This window comes from Vespula pensylvanica, chromosome 24, assembly GCF_014466175.1.
Source record: "Vespula pensylvanica isolate Volc-1 chromosome 24, ASM1446617v1, whole genome shotgun sequence".
Taxonomy (NCBI): domain Eukaryota; kingdom Metazoa; phylum Arthropoda; class Insecta; order Hymenoptera; family Vespidae; genus Vespula; species Vespula pensylvanica.
Window position 1 is genome coordinate 2,619,817 of NC_057708.1, and position 13,468 is coordinate 2,633,284.

Sequence of the window (13,468 nt, forward strand, 5' to 3'; positions counted from 1 at the left end):
ACGTTATTACTAATTCAATGAAAATCGGATTCAGTATATAAAAATATTAAAGATCTAACTAAAGATTTCTATTTAAACAATTAAAGTTTAAATCAAAATGGATCATAATACTTAGGGTAATTTTATTTGTTATCATGATTGGCTGAATGAACTAGTTATTTTAAGAAAATAAATTGGACATATTTCTGTAAGGAAAATGATAAAAATCATGCTGTTGTTTATCTCTAAGATTGCTAAAAAGAAATCCTTATACTTTTTTAAATGATATAAAATAAAAAATTAATACACACACATATACATACTTTACAACTATGTAGAATTACGTAATTAATATTTTTTTTTTACAATCTCAACAAAAATATTGCTTTACAAAAAAAATATATGTGTGATAAAATGTTATTAAATTTATATTTATAACTACTGCAATGTGAATGTTACATATATACCATATGGTAGTACACATGTATGTACGTATTTCATGCAGTGAGACGCAATGGTAAACAGTAGATACTTCAAATACATAGCATATAACAAAGCATTTTAAATAAGTATTCCACTTTTTATTATTCGTATTATTAGTGAGTTTATGTGTGTATGGTACTTAATTTTATATATTAATTTACAAAAATATTTTAAGTGAAATTTATTATACCACCTAAAAAAGGTTAATTTAAAAATCTGTCAAAGATAAGTTATTCAATGTGAATTTATCATTAGAAAAATATAATATGAAGACAAGGAAAACTTTTGCCATTCTTGGAGCAGGATTAATTCTTGCTTGCTGTCTAATGACATATTTAATGATGGATTTAACATTTTTTCCTCCTGGACAGGATACCAAACTATCTATGCAAGATGTAAATTTATACAAATTTCTTTTTTATTAAGCTAATATATATAATTATCATATATTGTACAAAATATAAATTTATATAGGATTTATATATTTACTTCTTTTAGAATCAATGGCTACATTTTGAAAGTAGATTAGCAAAATTAGAAAAAGATTTTAATAAACATCATGAAGCTATGAATGCTCTTCAAGAAGCAGCAAAAATGAAACAAAACTTAGTACCAGTAATAAAACCATTAAATAATCATGAACAATCAGGTCCAATCCAAAATCATATAGAAAAATTATCTAAATGCAATTTTAATATAAATCGAACACCAGAAGTTGATATTCAAATGTTAGATTTATATAGAATATTGGACTTTGATAATCCAGATGGTGGAGTTTGGAAACAAGGATGGAATATCAAATATAATAAAGAACAATGGCATCGTAATAGAAAACTGAAAGTCTTTGTTATTCCACATTCACATAATGATCCAGGATGGTTGAATACATTTGAAAAATATTATACTTCTCAAACAAGGAATATATTAAATAACATGGTAACAAAATTAGCAGAAGACAAACGACGTAAATTTATCTGGGCAGAAGTTTCATTTTTTAAGCTGTGGTGGGACGAACAATCAAAGGTAACACGTGATTTAGTCAGAAGCTTAATTCATGATGGTCAATTGGAAATAGTATCAGGTGGATGGGTTATGCCAGATGAATCTGTCTCTCACTGGGTTGCTCAACTTGCACAACTAACAGAGGGACATCAATGGTTAAAGTATAATTTAGATTATGTACCAAATTCAGGATGGGCAATTGATCCATTTGGACTTTCTCCAACTATGCCATATTTATTAAAAGGAGCTGGATTAAATAATTTACTGATACAACGAGTTCATTATTCAGTTAAAAAAAAATTGGCTAAAGAAAAAAATTTAGAATTTCGATGGAGACAGTTGTGGGACAATGATGGTACAACAGAATTGTTTACTCATATGATGCCATTTTATAGTTATGATATACCTCATACATGTGGACCAGATCCAAAAATATGTTGTCAATTTGATTTTTATAGACTTCCTAATTTTGGTTTGACATGTCCATGGAAAATAAATCCACGAGCTATAACAAAGGCAAATATAGTAGAAAGAGCTATGTTGCTATTAGATCAATACCGTAAGAAGTCTCAGCTTTTTAAAACTAATGTATTATTAGTACCATTGGGAGATGACTTTAGATATACACATGTTACTGAATGGGATGCTCAATTCAATAACTATCAATATCTTTTTGATTATTTAAATCAAAATCAAAAACTAAATGTTGAAATACAATTTGGAACATTGAGTGATTACTTTGATGCTGTAAGAGATAAACATAATTTAGAAGATTTCCCTACTTTATCTGGAGATTTTTTTACCTATTCTGATAGGGATGATCATTATTGGAGTGGCTATTACACATCAAGGTATATTATCATTATATATCATGTTATAGATAATATCTTGATATTATTAACAAAATGTGTTTTATCTCTATTTAAATGATAATATTTTTTCAGACCTTTCCATAAACGATTAGATCGTGTATTATTAGGTTCTTTAAGGGCATCTGAAATCTTGACTACAATAGCATGGGCTAAAGGCATTTATCATTTAGCTGAAGGAAACATAGCTCTTCGGTTGAGTAATGCCAGAATGTGGCACTCCTTATTTCAACATCATGATGGTGTTAGCGGAACGGCTAGAGATAATGTAGTTATAGATTATGCTCAAAAAATGATATTAGCCTTAAATAATACTGCACATGTACTGCAACAATCTGTTATGCATTTATTAAAAACTTCTGAAGGATCAACAATTGATCAAGAAGCCCACTACCTTTCATTGGATGAGACTAGGTTCGAAAACAGATACTTATTCCTAGTTAGTATCTTTTGCTGTTTGTAGAGGTTGTAAGGTTCTTATTACACATACACTATAATTTAATCATTATAATTTTTATAATTACTTAATGAAATCGCCAATAATTTAGTTTAATTCAGTTCTATGTTTTATTATTAAAGATCACATCATACTAGTCCTGGTGAAAAACATATACTTATACTTGGAGATGAAAATCCCAAAAGAAAAGTTATATTATACAATCCTTGTTCAAGACAAAGAAAAAAAATACAAACTTTAATCGTTTCAACACCTTTCGTTAAAGTTACTGATCATACTGGACAATTAGTAAAATCTCAAATATCACCAGTTTGGGTTGGACCTGCTGCTCTATCGGCTGCCAGATATGAACTATCTTTTCTAGTAACTGTACCAGGATTTGGACTTACTACATATATAATACATGCTCTTCGTCAGCAAACATTTCCTCCGTAAGTAGAAAATGCATGTGAAAAATAAAATCATGAGAGAAAGTGGTTTAAAATACTTTGTTAATCTATAATTTTACAGAGATGTTTATGTAGCAAATGTCACAATTTTCAATACTGATATACCAGTTTCAACAGTGCCTGGTTTTTCTCATATGCAAGTACAACCTCTTGCACAAGAATTTTCTATATCTCAAAAGATTGAACTATCTGCGTCATTTGGAAAATCTGGTTTCTTAAAAGCTTTAAGAGTTGACAATGTTACATTTCCTGTTCACTTAGAGTTTGTTAAATATGGCACTAGAGGTTCTGGTAAAGATAAAAGTGGTGCCTATTTATTTTTGCCGGATAAGCCAGATCCAGATTTGATATTTATGGATAATAAGCACATTATTCATTTAGTAACAGGTCCTATTTTATCAAAAGTTTTTGTAGAACTACCATATGTACGTCATACTTGCATACTATATAATTCACCTGGTAATGATGGCGTCGGATTACATATACTGAATGAAGTTGATATAACAGAAACACAAAATTATGAACTTGCAATGAGATTAAACACCGATATAATGTCTGGAGATCAGTTTTTTACTGATTTAAATGGTCTTGGTGTAAGTATTTAAAAGGATATCTTAAATATTTTTATATTTTTAATAATGAATTATATATATATATATATATATATATATATATATATATAAAACCTTAATGATTTTAGATAATTAGACGCCAGAGATTTCCTAAATTACCTACACAAGCAAATTATTATCCAATGGCTGCAAATGCATATATTGAAGATAAACATAAAAGATTAACAGTTATAACAGCACAACCATTAGGGGTAGCTTCTATGGCATCAGGACAAATAGAGGTAATTTATATTTATTATAAATTATTAGATTATGTGTATAATATATGTGTGTAAATAAATTATAAAAATCTATAAGAGAATATAAACAAAATTTCTCTATAAGAATAAGTATGACCCGTAAATGGTTAAAATATATTGTAGTAAAATAATTTAATATGAATGCTAATTCTTGATATTACGCTGCAGATTATGCAAGATCGAAGACTGCTTCATGATGATAACAGAGGATTAGGTCAAGGAGTAACAGATAATTTAGTAACTAATCACTTATTTACATTAGTACTTGAAAAGAAGAGATTGAATTGTCCTGCATCATCTACTAGTCATCCTGCAGGTCTGTTATCTGTGGCTGCACACTTAGCTTCAGAAGAACTATTATATCCAGTAATAGCAATACATCCTCATAATACATTGCCATATAATTTGCAAGCACACTTTACTCCACTACGTTATGATCTTCCCATAAACTTAAACGTTATTAGTTTAAGAGTTTTGTTTATTCCTGAAGGAGCTGGTAAAGGTATTGGTATGGTTTTACATCGAACAGCATTAGATGTTTGTTGGGGATCAGAGGATTATTTGCAACAATTCAATATCTCCAATTCGGGAAAAATCGATGTATCATTTCTAAATTATTTGAAAGATATGACAGTCAGTAAAGCTCCTCTTACATTTTATGATGTTGGCTCATTTCTTAAATCATCGATTGTTACTTTGTGTCCGAATGAAATATTGTCTATTCTATTTCATAAAACACAATATTAAAATGAAAGCATATTTATTGTAGAAAATGTTTTCACGTGACAGGAATTAAAACCTGTTTACTTAAAATAATATAATCTTTCTTCTCTGACTCCAGTGGGCTAGTGTTGTCCAGTTTAAAACTACAAAAGAATAATTGAAGAAATATATCAACAATTTTTTATAAACTCACATGCTTATCATATAAACTTATCTAATAAGAAAGAAAATTTTAATGATAAGGCTAATATATCTTTGAGTAAAAGTATATATAGATATTTATAATTAATAGACATTAAATTAATTAATGAAATTTCTGTACAATTATACTTAAAACAAGCTTTTTCAAAGTACAATTATTTTGTACTCAGCATTAAATATAGACTTTAACTTAATTTAAGAAATAGATTACATAATTGAATAATTGTTATTTTTAATATAATATAATTGTATAATTTAATAAGCTTAAGTCTACCTCAAGCCTTATATTGTAAGCTATATCTAAAATAATATTTGTGATTTTAGTTCATATCTTTTCTTTGTATTTTATTTATAGAAGACTTGATAAATAATAAATAAAATAAGTAATATATAGTTAAAATACGAAAAATATCTTATTACCCAAGTGTGTAGAAGAACTGTAATGCTGGTAGATTATTTTTTAATACTGTTAATACTACTTTTTGCATTTTATATTTTGATGCCATAGATTCAAGAGCTTGCATCATAAAACGACCAAGGCCTTTACCTCTTGCTGATTCTTCTAATTGTAATTCATAACTTAATAGATAAATATAATATTTTTAATACATTTTTGTCCCTTATACTATAATAATAATTTATATGTTTATATACTTACCAATATAGCACTTCAACTTTGTAATCTATATCAAAACGAAAATGAGAAAATCCTATAAATTTGTTATTATTAGATGCTATCAAATACCAAGCTGTTGATTCTGTTAATTCTTTTTGTTTAGCAATTGCATCCCATCCCCAACTAGATTGTTCATACAAATTTTTCATATTTCTTTCCATAATATCAAATATCCAAAGCCGACATTCAGATGATGCCTCTTTAGCTTTAACACAATTTAAATTTACAATATATTCATTTTTTCCTACGTATGTATGATACATTTCAAGCATTTCAAATGGATCTTTCATGGAATTAACTTTATTTATAATGCATTTAGCACGTGCTAGTTTTTGTACTTTTGAACGCCGTTTCATTTTTGCTGCTGGCCTGTTCTACAATAATAAAATATATTAGTTAAATAATTTTTATATTAGATAATGTATACATGCAATAAAAAAATAATGTTTAATTCATAATAAAAATATTTAATAAGATTAAACATTTTAAAAAACTTTCTTTTTCTTTCTTATAGTTATTATATATTATAAATTTTATAAATTACTATATATAAAGTTATATTATATACACATCATGATGTATACATAAAAATTAATTAAATTGATTGATACAATTATAAAGTACTTCTAATTTGTGTTATATCGCACACACAATAATAACACTACTGCACGATGTAAGAGCAAAAACTATCCTATAAGATAAAAACATATATAGCTTGATTAGAACTACGAGAAAATTTAAATTTTATATTTCAAAATTTCAAATAGTTTTTATATAATAATGATTGTATTATCATAGGAATAAAATTAAACATTGTAATTTGAGTTATTAGTAAAACATCTCAGTAGAAACATAATATATGAAGTAATTGTATCAATAGCATTAATCATTACTAACCTCTTCAAAATGTAACGTCTTCTAAGTTTTGTGATATCAATAATGTCGAAGTGAACATATTGTAATTGATACTGGCAGTTTCGTTCACTTAGTTATTTTATAATTAAAAAAAAACAAAAAGGTTCGTGTAATGAAAATTCACTCGTTTTATGACAAAATATATTATTATCAGTATTAATTAAACAGTTATAAAGAAGTAGTTATGTGAGATTTCATTAGCATTGCCGAAGTATGATATACAAGTTTTACTCCAGTTGTTAAAAATAATTCCGAGTAATTTAGAAATATTATATTATTTTATAAGAAATATTTGCAAATTTCATATTTTTTCTATTACTTCGAAAGAGAGATGTGTGCTTTATTATAGGTTAAGAATATTTGTGTTTATTTTATCAACATAATGATGTAACGTAGTTGAAGATAGACCTAGTTTTATTACCACTACTGATTACTGTGCGAATATTTCTTTAAATTGTTTCAGGCATTTTTAATTAAATAAGCAATGGCAGAAAATGCTGCTAGTTCAAATTCAGAGGAAAATGCTATTTCCTCAGCTATGACTCGATGTTACGAAAACTATATCATTGTTGATGTTGGTGCCAATCTTACAAATAAGAAATATAGTCGAGATTTAGATAGTGTAATACAAAGAGCTAAAGATGCAGGAGTCCAGAAGATCATGGTTACAGGTGCAAGTATTCGTTCTAGTAAAGAGGCTTTAAGACTGACAAGAATATATCCTGGTACGCTTTACTCAACTGCTGGTGTACATCCGCATGATGCAAAATCATGGGAAAATCCAGATACTTTACAAGAACTTGAAAGCATAGCTACAAATCCAGAATGTGTTGCGATTGGAGAATGTGGTTTAGATTATAATCGTGATTTTTCTGATCCTGAGACGCAACGTACTGTCTTTCATAAGCAAGTAGAGCTGGCATGTCAATTAAATAAACCACTTATAATACACGAAAGAGCAGCACAGACAGATGTATTGGAAGTTCTTAGTCATTATAAGAACCGCTTACCACCAGTTTTAATTCATTCTTTTATTGGAACAGCAGAGGAAGCACAAATTTACTTGGATCAAGGATTTTATTTAGGAATAACAGGCTACTTATGTAAAGATAAGTCAGATAGCGGTATAAGACAGTTGTTAGAAGCAGGTCAGGCACCATTAGATAAAATATTAGTTGAAACTGATGCTCCATTTATGTATCCTAATACAAGAGCTAGTAAATTACCTGTACGTGTTAAGGATGCTTTAACTGAACGATCCATGACTTTTCTTCATCGTTATTGTACTTTTCAACGTAATGAACCATGTGCCTTGCCAGCTATAGTTGAAATGGTAGCAGCATTTATGCAAACAACTCCAGAAGAAGTTGCTTTGGCTACTGCTTTCAATGCTTTGAAGTTATTTGGTCTAAATGCGTGATTTAAAGATGAACAATATCAAAGTTGTTTTATATGGTGGTGCTAGTTGGTGCTTCACAAGGTTTAGATATTGGTGCTACTATATGGTATATCTATTTTTACTTTAATAATCTGATATTTATAAATTTACTCAATATTTACATCTAATAAAATACTTTGTTGTAATAGTTATACAGAAAAAATGAAATATTAAAAAGTAAAAAACTATTGCAGCACCAATATTTATGCTTAATTGTTATTATGTCCTTTATATACACAATTCTTTCTCTTTATTATTCAGAATAAAATTAGTCTTCAGAAATACTTGAATAAATAAAAAAATAGTTTTTACTAGAACAATGTTGTGGATTGTTACATTGTTACTTTCATACTTTTAATTATATGTAAATAAAAGTGAACTCATGGGGCATATATACTCCAATGAAATTTATATATATTATATATAGTAATGGTTCTAAAGAATATATATTTTCAAGAAGAGAAAAAAGTAAATTTTGTATTACTACTTCTCATTAAAATCTTTTATCTTATACAACATATGATTAAATTTATTATTTTGTTTTAATCTTGTCCAATGTATATAAGAAAATTTTGCCAAGTTCATATTTATATGTTAAACAATATATCGATATATAGGTTTTATCTTAAATATTATTAGCAGTAACTTTATATATCATATATTTAATGCTAATTACCAAACTTCCTTCATTTGTATCAATATATTAATTCTTTGTTTCAATACTAACATAATACAATACCGTCGTATATACAAATAAGATCTTAATTATAAAATTCACTAAGAGTTAAAAAAATAGTTTTTACATTAATTGTAATAAATATTTAGTTTATAATTATCCGTTTTTTTTTTCTGTTATATAATCTACTATAATTATGTGAAATACTAATTGTCAGGGAAAATCAAATTGTGACATATGAATTATATTTTTAATTAAAACATTTTTAATTTGCTTTTGAAATCATTATTATTATTACGTTGTTTCCATAATTTCAGGATATTTATCTTTTATTTTTTGCATAATATGTGTAACTCTTTCATGTGATGGTAGATTAAACCAAACTTTCATATTTATTGAAACACATCTATGTCCAGTCCATTTTTCTATAGTTTTTATTTGTAAGTTCCGTACACCCAATAATTTTTGAGTATTAATTGAATATGCAACGGAAGGGAATTCAACTATAAGTATACTGCAAAAGTAAATATTTGGATAGATATAACAAAAATTTTCTTGATAAAACAAGAGAAAAAGGGATGCACAAATATTTTATTAAAAATAGAAAATATTAATAAAAAATACTTACACAAAATTTTCTTGTGTACACTGCAATTCTTCAACATAATGAGTATATTTTGCAAGAATATCAGAATTATACGTATTAAATGCAATGGGAAATCCGCCTTTTCTCATAATTATAGCATGATCTAAAATAATGTAAACGTTATTATTTAATTAATTAATTTCTTCTTTTATTTATTTAATATCTACTCATTTATTTTTTGTAACATTTAGTTACAAAAGAAAATATAATACTTACTAATATTATGTCCTATTTTTGTTTTCAAATAGCTTAACACATATTGAGGACCTCCCATTGCTCTTTCTAGAGTTTCTCTTAATTCGTTACTGACTTTTTCAGATATATGATACATATAAAACTCATCTTTATCAAACCAAGGACCCAGATAATCTGGATATAATGTTTTTACACTTTGATACAAAAGCAACAATCTTTTAAAATCTAGATCAGTAAACGAAATTAATATTTTTTTATCTATATTAGTAAAAATTGTTGACAACATTTTCGGATAATATCTATTTAATGCTGCTAAATCAAGTGCATATTTGAGTAGTGTTTGAATTGAGCATTTTTTTATAAATGTTTCATCTAAAAATTTATTTTCTAGGACAAACCAAGGTACTGACTGATATTCAGCATTAGACAATGTACGTAAAATTGTTTTCAAGTTATGTGAACGAATTTGCTTCATAACATCTTCTTTTACATGTTCATTTATCATAAATTCTATGAATGGTATATAAATATAAGATATATTATTCAAAAAGTTTGCAATATCAAAACAAATTTTGGGATCCATATTTTTAGTTATTGCAACATTCAATAATTCATTGATGAAAGTAGTATTATAACTATAAGGTATCATTCTCCTGTACAACAAAATATTAATATAAATATTATTAAACAAAAATAGTTTTTGTATTTTATAATATGAATTTTGAAATTTGGTATTTACCCTTCTATTACATTTTTACATATTTCAATTATACATTCTAGTATATCTGTTGGTGTCAATTTATTTATTTTTTGAAACAGAGCTTGACGTATTATTTCCATTGTCTTGAAATGATCACTTACGAATTTTGTTTTATTTGATAATGTGCATAAAGAAATAAATATATATTTAAGAGTAGACACTGAAACATTTCTAGAATCATACATCAGTAATGATTCTATACTTTTATAGATTTTATTAGTTAAATCTCTTCTTTCTACATATTTTATATACAACAAGGCTAAAGACAATTCTTTCAAATTTAAATAATCAAGCTTTGTTGATAAAATATTTGGAATTAGTATAGGTAATGCTATTAGTAGAGCAGATGATAATGGGGTATCTTCCATTTTTTTTAATATAATTAACAACAAATGTATTTGATGTATGTCTAATTCATTTATAGAATTTCTTATAATTTGCAGGAGATTTTGCATTAACATTGTAGAGGCTGGTATATCAAGAAAATTCAGTAATTTTATTACTTGTACAACATCAGATACGTTCATATTTCTTATTTGTTTTTGTAATTTTTCACACAAAATTTTAAATCCTTTATGATTTCTTAAATTAAATTGTTTTCCATCTTCATTGACTATTTTAGTTAGTATTGTTAATATATCCAACATATCTTTCAAGTCCATATCTGAACATTGATTATTAATACAATCTAAAATATGTGTAGCATTTACTGAAGAAAGTGTATATGATTCTAGTATTATTTTTTTTATTGGCTCTAGTTTTACTGACCTATAAATATCTAAATATTCAAAGAAAGTTGAAAAGTTACATTAAAAAAATAAACATCAAGAAATAATATATATAAGAATGTATTATGATATCATTAATTACCTTTAGAAGAGTTCCAATAATTCTGCAAAGTAGTTCGAGTAATTCTACTTCGTATTGTATAATTTAAGAATAAAGTTCGATTTCGCAAAGTCCATGTCATCCATAATATTTGTTTAAAACCCCTATCCATGCTATCAAATATATAAAAGAAAGTTTTAATATTACTGATATCTATTTTTATATAAGATATCAGAGAGATGTAGATTTTATACTCGAGATGTAGATTTTACCTGGTTTTTATTTTCTTTCTAAATTAATAGCTTTAATAAGTATACGAAATAAACTTATATTTATTTTATTATTACTATTATTTCCCATAACCTTTAATCAATTTGATTAGGAAACAAACATGAGGTTAGAAAATATAAACATTTATATTTAATAATCAACTAATATTCAAATATTGTCTCAGATTTATTGTCGATTAAATTTATATATTTTCATATTTACTGTATTATACGTAAAAAAAAAATTAACTATACCGTTTGAGATAAAATAAAGTATTACATCAGAATTTTTAAACTTCACGCGCATACTAAAGTTTATACCTCCATCTTACATGAGTTTATTCAAGTTCGTTATATTGGTATGATTGATATTAAAACTAATTTTAGACATTGGCTACAATGTCTAAAATTCTATTCACATGTAAAAGGTTTCTTAAAAATTACGTATAATATGGAAAATAGCCTTAATACACTTTTAAAATTATTAAAATGCTTCTTATTTATTTAATATCAAAATGTATCATTGTTTTTATCAATAATGAAGATATATATGATATATTAATGTACCATGAAAAAAATTTTTTTTTAATGTATTTCTCTTAAATAATAATTATTTAAATGTAGAACTACATTTGATTTAACAAAAAGATAATAATACATAATAGTATCAATTCATATATGACAATTAATTCTTTTTTTATGTTTTGGAATATCATTCTCTTGTAAAGTTAATGATTTATATCCCTTTTCTACATCTGTATTTTGTTTTTTGGAAGAGGGAACAGAAGATTTATTTTTATTATTTATCTCAGAGATATTTTTCATCTTCTTATAAAGTTTAGAGTTTGCAACAACCCATCCACTAGTAATTATTCTACCTGCAATATAAAAAATTATCTCAAATATAAGATAAAAGAACATAAAAATAAAAAAAACAAGAGAACATTATCTATTACCAAAGAATTCTTTTTTATTTGTATTAAATATAGCTTTGGATGCATCTTGCATTCGTTTAAATTCTATAAATGCATATCCGATAAGTGATAGATTTGATTGGCAAGGAAGAATTATTTCTTTTATTTCTCCATATTTTTCATACAAACACTTAATATCCTCTTCTTTTATCTATTAATATAAAAATCATATGAAGTCAATATAATTTATATTTATATTAAATAAAAAATCATCATGTAGATAAAATTATTATAATTTCATACCTTAAATGGAAGATTGCGAACAACAATCCTTGTCGCAGAATCATTTAATTTTGTATCAGCATGTTCATTTTGTGTTATATTTTTAGCCCGTCTTAATTTTGCTTTCTTTCTATAAATCCAGGACAATCCATTTTTATTATTACTCTGTCCTAAAAAATATAATAGATGCAATATTTATAAATAATTCCAAAGAGATATGTAATATACAAAAGTAATACTGCTAGTATTTTTAAATTTTCATACGTTGTTTAGTTTTATCCATTTTTATAAGTGTTGATTAATGATAAAAAGAATGATTATTAAAAATATGCCAATTATATATTTATTTATAACAAATTCTTATATTTCCATTAGATCATTAGAATTCAGTTTAATATCATTTATTATTTTCTTAAATCAACTATATAAGATATAAAAACTCTATTGCCTAGTTAAAATACGTAGTTGATGTAGTAGTTAAACATCGTTGTGTAACCAATTCAGCAAATATTGTGTAGTTTTAATATATAATTCAATTCAATATTCAAGTAAATACTATCAATCAAATTTATGTTATTCTTCTCTAACTTTCGTTACATAGATTTTACGATCACAACGAAAATATATTATTTTTATAACTTTACTGTAATATCAGACTACATAAAGTTATCATAACAGTTTAATGAAGTAAAAGTAGAAAGAAAAGTTAGCTATCAAATAAAAGATAAAATGGCAAAGATTATTTGAAGATTGAATCATCTGTTAAATTTGATTGGTCGAATTTTGAATTAGAACCAATTAAATGCAGGACAAATAATAGAAGGATAGCGTTGAA

The 13,468-nt window shown here is 25.7% G+C and overlaps 5 protein-coding genes across 9 annotated transcripts; 2 read left to right on the forward strand and 3 right to left on the reverse strand.

The window, feature by feature from the left end:
* The first annotated feature begins 373 nt into the window (after positions 1 to 373).
* Positions 374 to 5,644, forward strand: LOC122636855 (alpha-mannosidase 2). Its single transcript, XM_043828488.1, has 7 exons — positions 374 to 857; positions 961 to 2,315; positions 2,409 to 2,747; positions 2,913 to 3,221; positions 3,301 to 3,832; positions 3,940 to 4,092; positions 4,279 to 5,644. Exons 1-7 carry the CDS (start codon positions 729 to 731, stop codon positions 4,855 to 4,857), a joined length of 3,396 nt encoding a protein of 1,131 aa, XP_043684423.1. The 5' UTR covers positions 374 to 728; the 3' UTR covers positions 4,858 to 5,644.
* On the reverse strand, positions 4,854 to 6,744 carry LOC122636857 (N-alpha-acetyltransferase 40). Of its 3 annotated transcripts, none has more exons than XM_043828491.1 (4): positions 6,608 to 6,744; positions 5,693 to 6,084; positions 5,455 to 5,613; positions 4,854 to 4,976 (listed from the first exon to the last, which is right to left on the reverse strand). In XM_043828491.1, the coding sequence occupies exons 2-4, from the start codon at positions 6,064 to 6,066 to the stop codon at positions 4,889 to 4,891; spliced, it is 621 nt and encodes a 206-aa protein (XP_043684426.1). In that variant the 5' UTR covers positions 6,067 to 6,084; positions 6,608 to 6,744; the 3' UTR covers positions 4,854 to 4,888. The 3 variants fall into 3 exon arrangements, with proteins under 3 accessions (XP_043684426.1, XP_043684428.1, XP_043684427.1); XM_043828493.1 differs by lacking the exon at positions 6,608 to 6,744 and adding an exon at positions 6,335 to 6,420; XM_043828492.1 differs by lacking the exon at positions 6,608 to 6,744 and adding an exon at positions 6,255 to 6,387.
* Positions 6,588 to 8,543, forward strand: LOC122636856 (3'-5' ssDNA/RNA exonuclease TatD). 2 transcript variants are annotated; one of them, XM_043828489.1, is made up of 2 exons: positions 6,588 to 6,728; positions 7,089 to 8,543. In XM_043828489.1, exon 2 carries the CDS (start codon positions 7,110 to 7,112, stop codon positions 8,043 to 8,045), a length of 936 nt encoding a protein of 311 aa, XP_043684424.1. In that variant the 5' UTR covers positions 6,588 to 6,728; positions 7,089 to 7,109; the 3' UTR covers positions 8,046 to 8,543. The 2 variants fall into 2 exon arrangements, with proteins under 2 accessions (XP_043684424.1, XP_043684425.1); XM_043828490.1 differs by lacking the exon at positions 6,588 to 6,728 and adding an exon at positions 6,833 to 6,974.
* Positions 8,544 to 8,978: 435 nt separating this feature from the next.
* Positions 8,979 to 11,786, reverse strand: LOC122636955. Of its 2 annotated transcripts, none has more exons than XM_043828670.1 (6): positions 11,441 to 11,786; positions 11,211 to 11,341; positions 10,320 to 11,118; positions 9,602 to 10,233; positions 9,368 to 9,488; positions 8,979 to 9,253 (listed from the first exon to the last, which is right to left on the reverse strand). In XM_043828670.1, the coding sequence occupies exons 2-6, from the start codon at positions 11,338 to 11,340 to the stop codon at positions 9,034 to 9,036; spliced, it is 1,902 nt and encodes a 633-aa protein (XP_043684605.1). In that variant the 5' UTR covers position 11,341; positions 11,441 to 11,786; the 3' UTR covers positions 8,979 to 9,033. The 2 variants fall into 2 exon arrangements, with proteins under 2 accessions (XP_043684605.1, XP_043684606.1); XM_043828671.1 differs by lacking the exon at positions 11,441 to 11,786 and having other exon boundaries at positions 10,320 to 11,028; positions 11,109 to 11,118; positions 11,211 to 11,340.
* Positions 11,787 to 12,029: 243 nt separating this feature from the next.
* LOC122636895 (multiple RNA-binding domain-containing protein 1-like) lies at positions 12,030 to 13,308 on the reverse strand. The gene is made up of 4 exons (XM_043828557.1): positions 12,898 to 13,308; positions 12,655 to 12,803; positions 12,394 to 12,562; positions 12,030 to 12,315 (listed from the first exon to the last, which is right to left on the reverse strand). The coding sequence occupies exons 1-4, from the start codon at positions 12,914 to 12,916 to the stop codon at positions 12,110 to 12,112; spliced, it is 543 nt and encodes a 180-aa protein (XP_043684492.1). The 5' UTR covers positions 12,917 to 13,308; the 3' UTR covers positions 12,030 to 12,109.
* Positions 13,309 to 13,468: the final 160 nt, after the last annotated feature.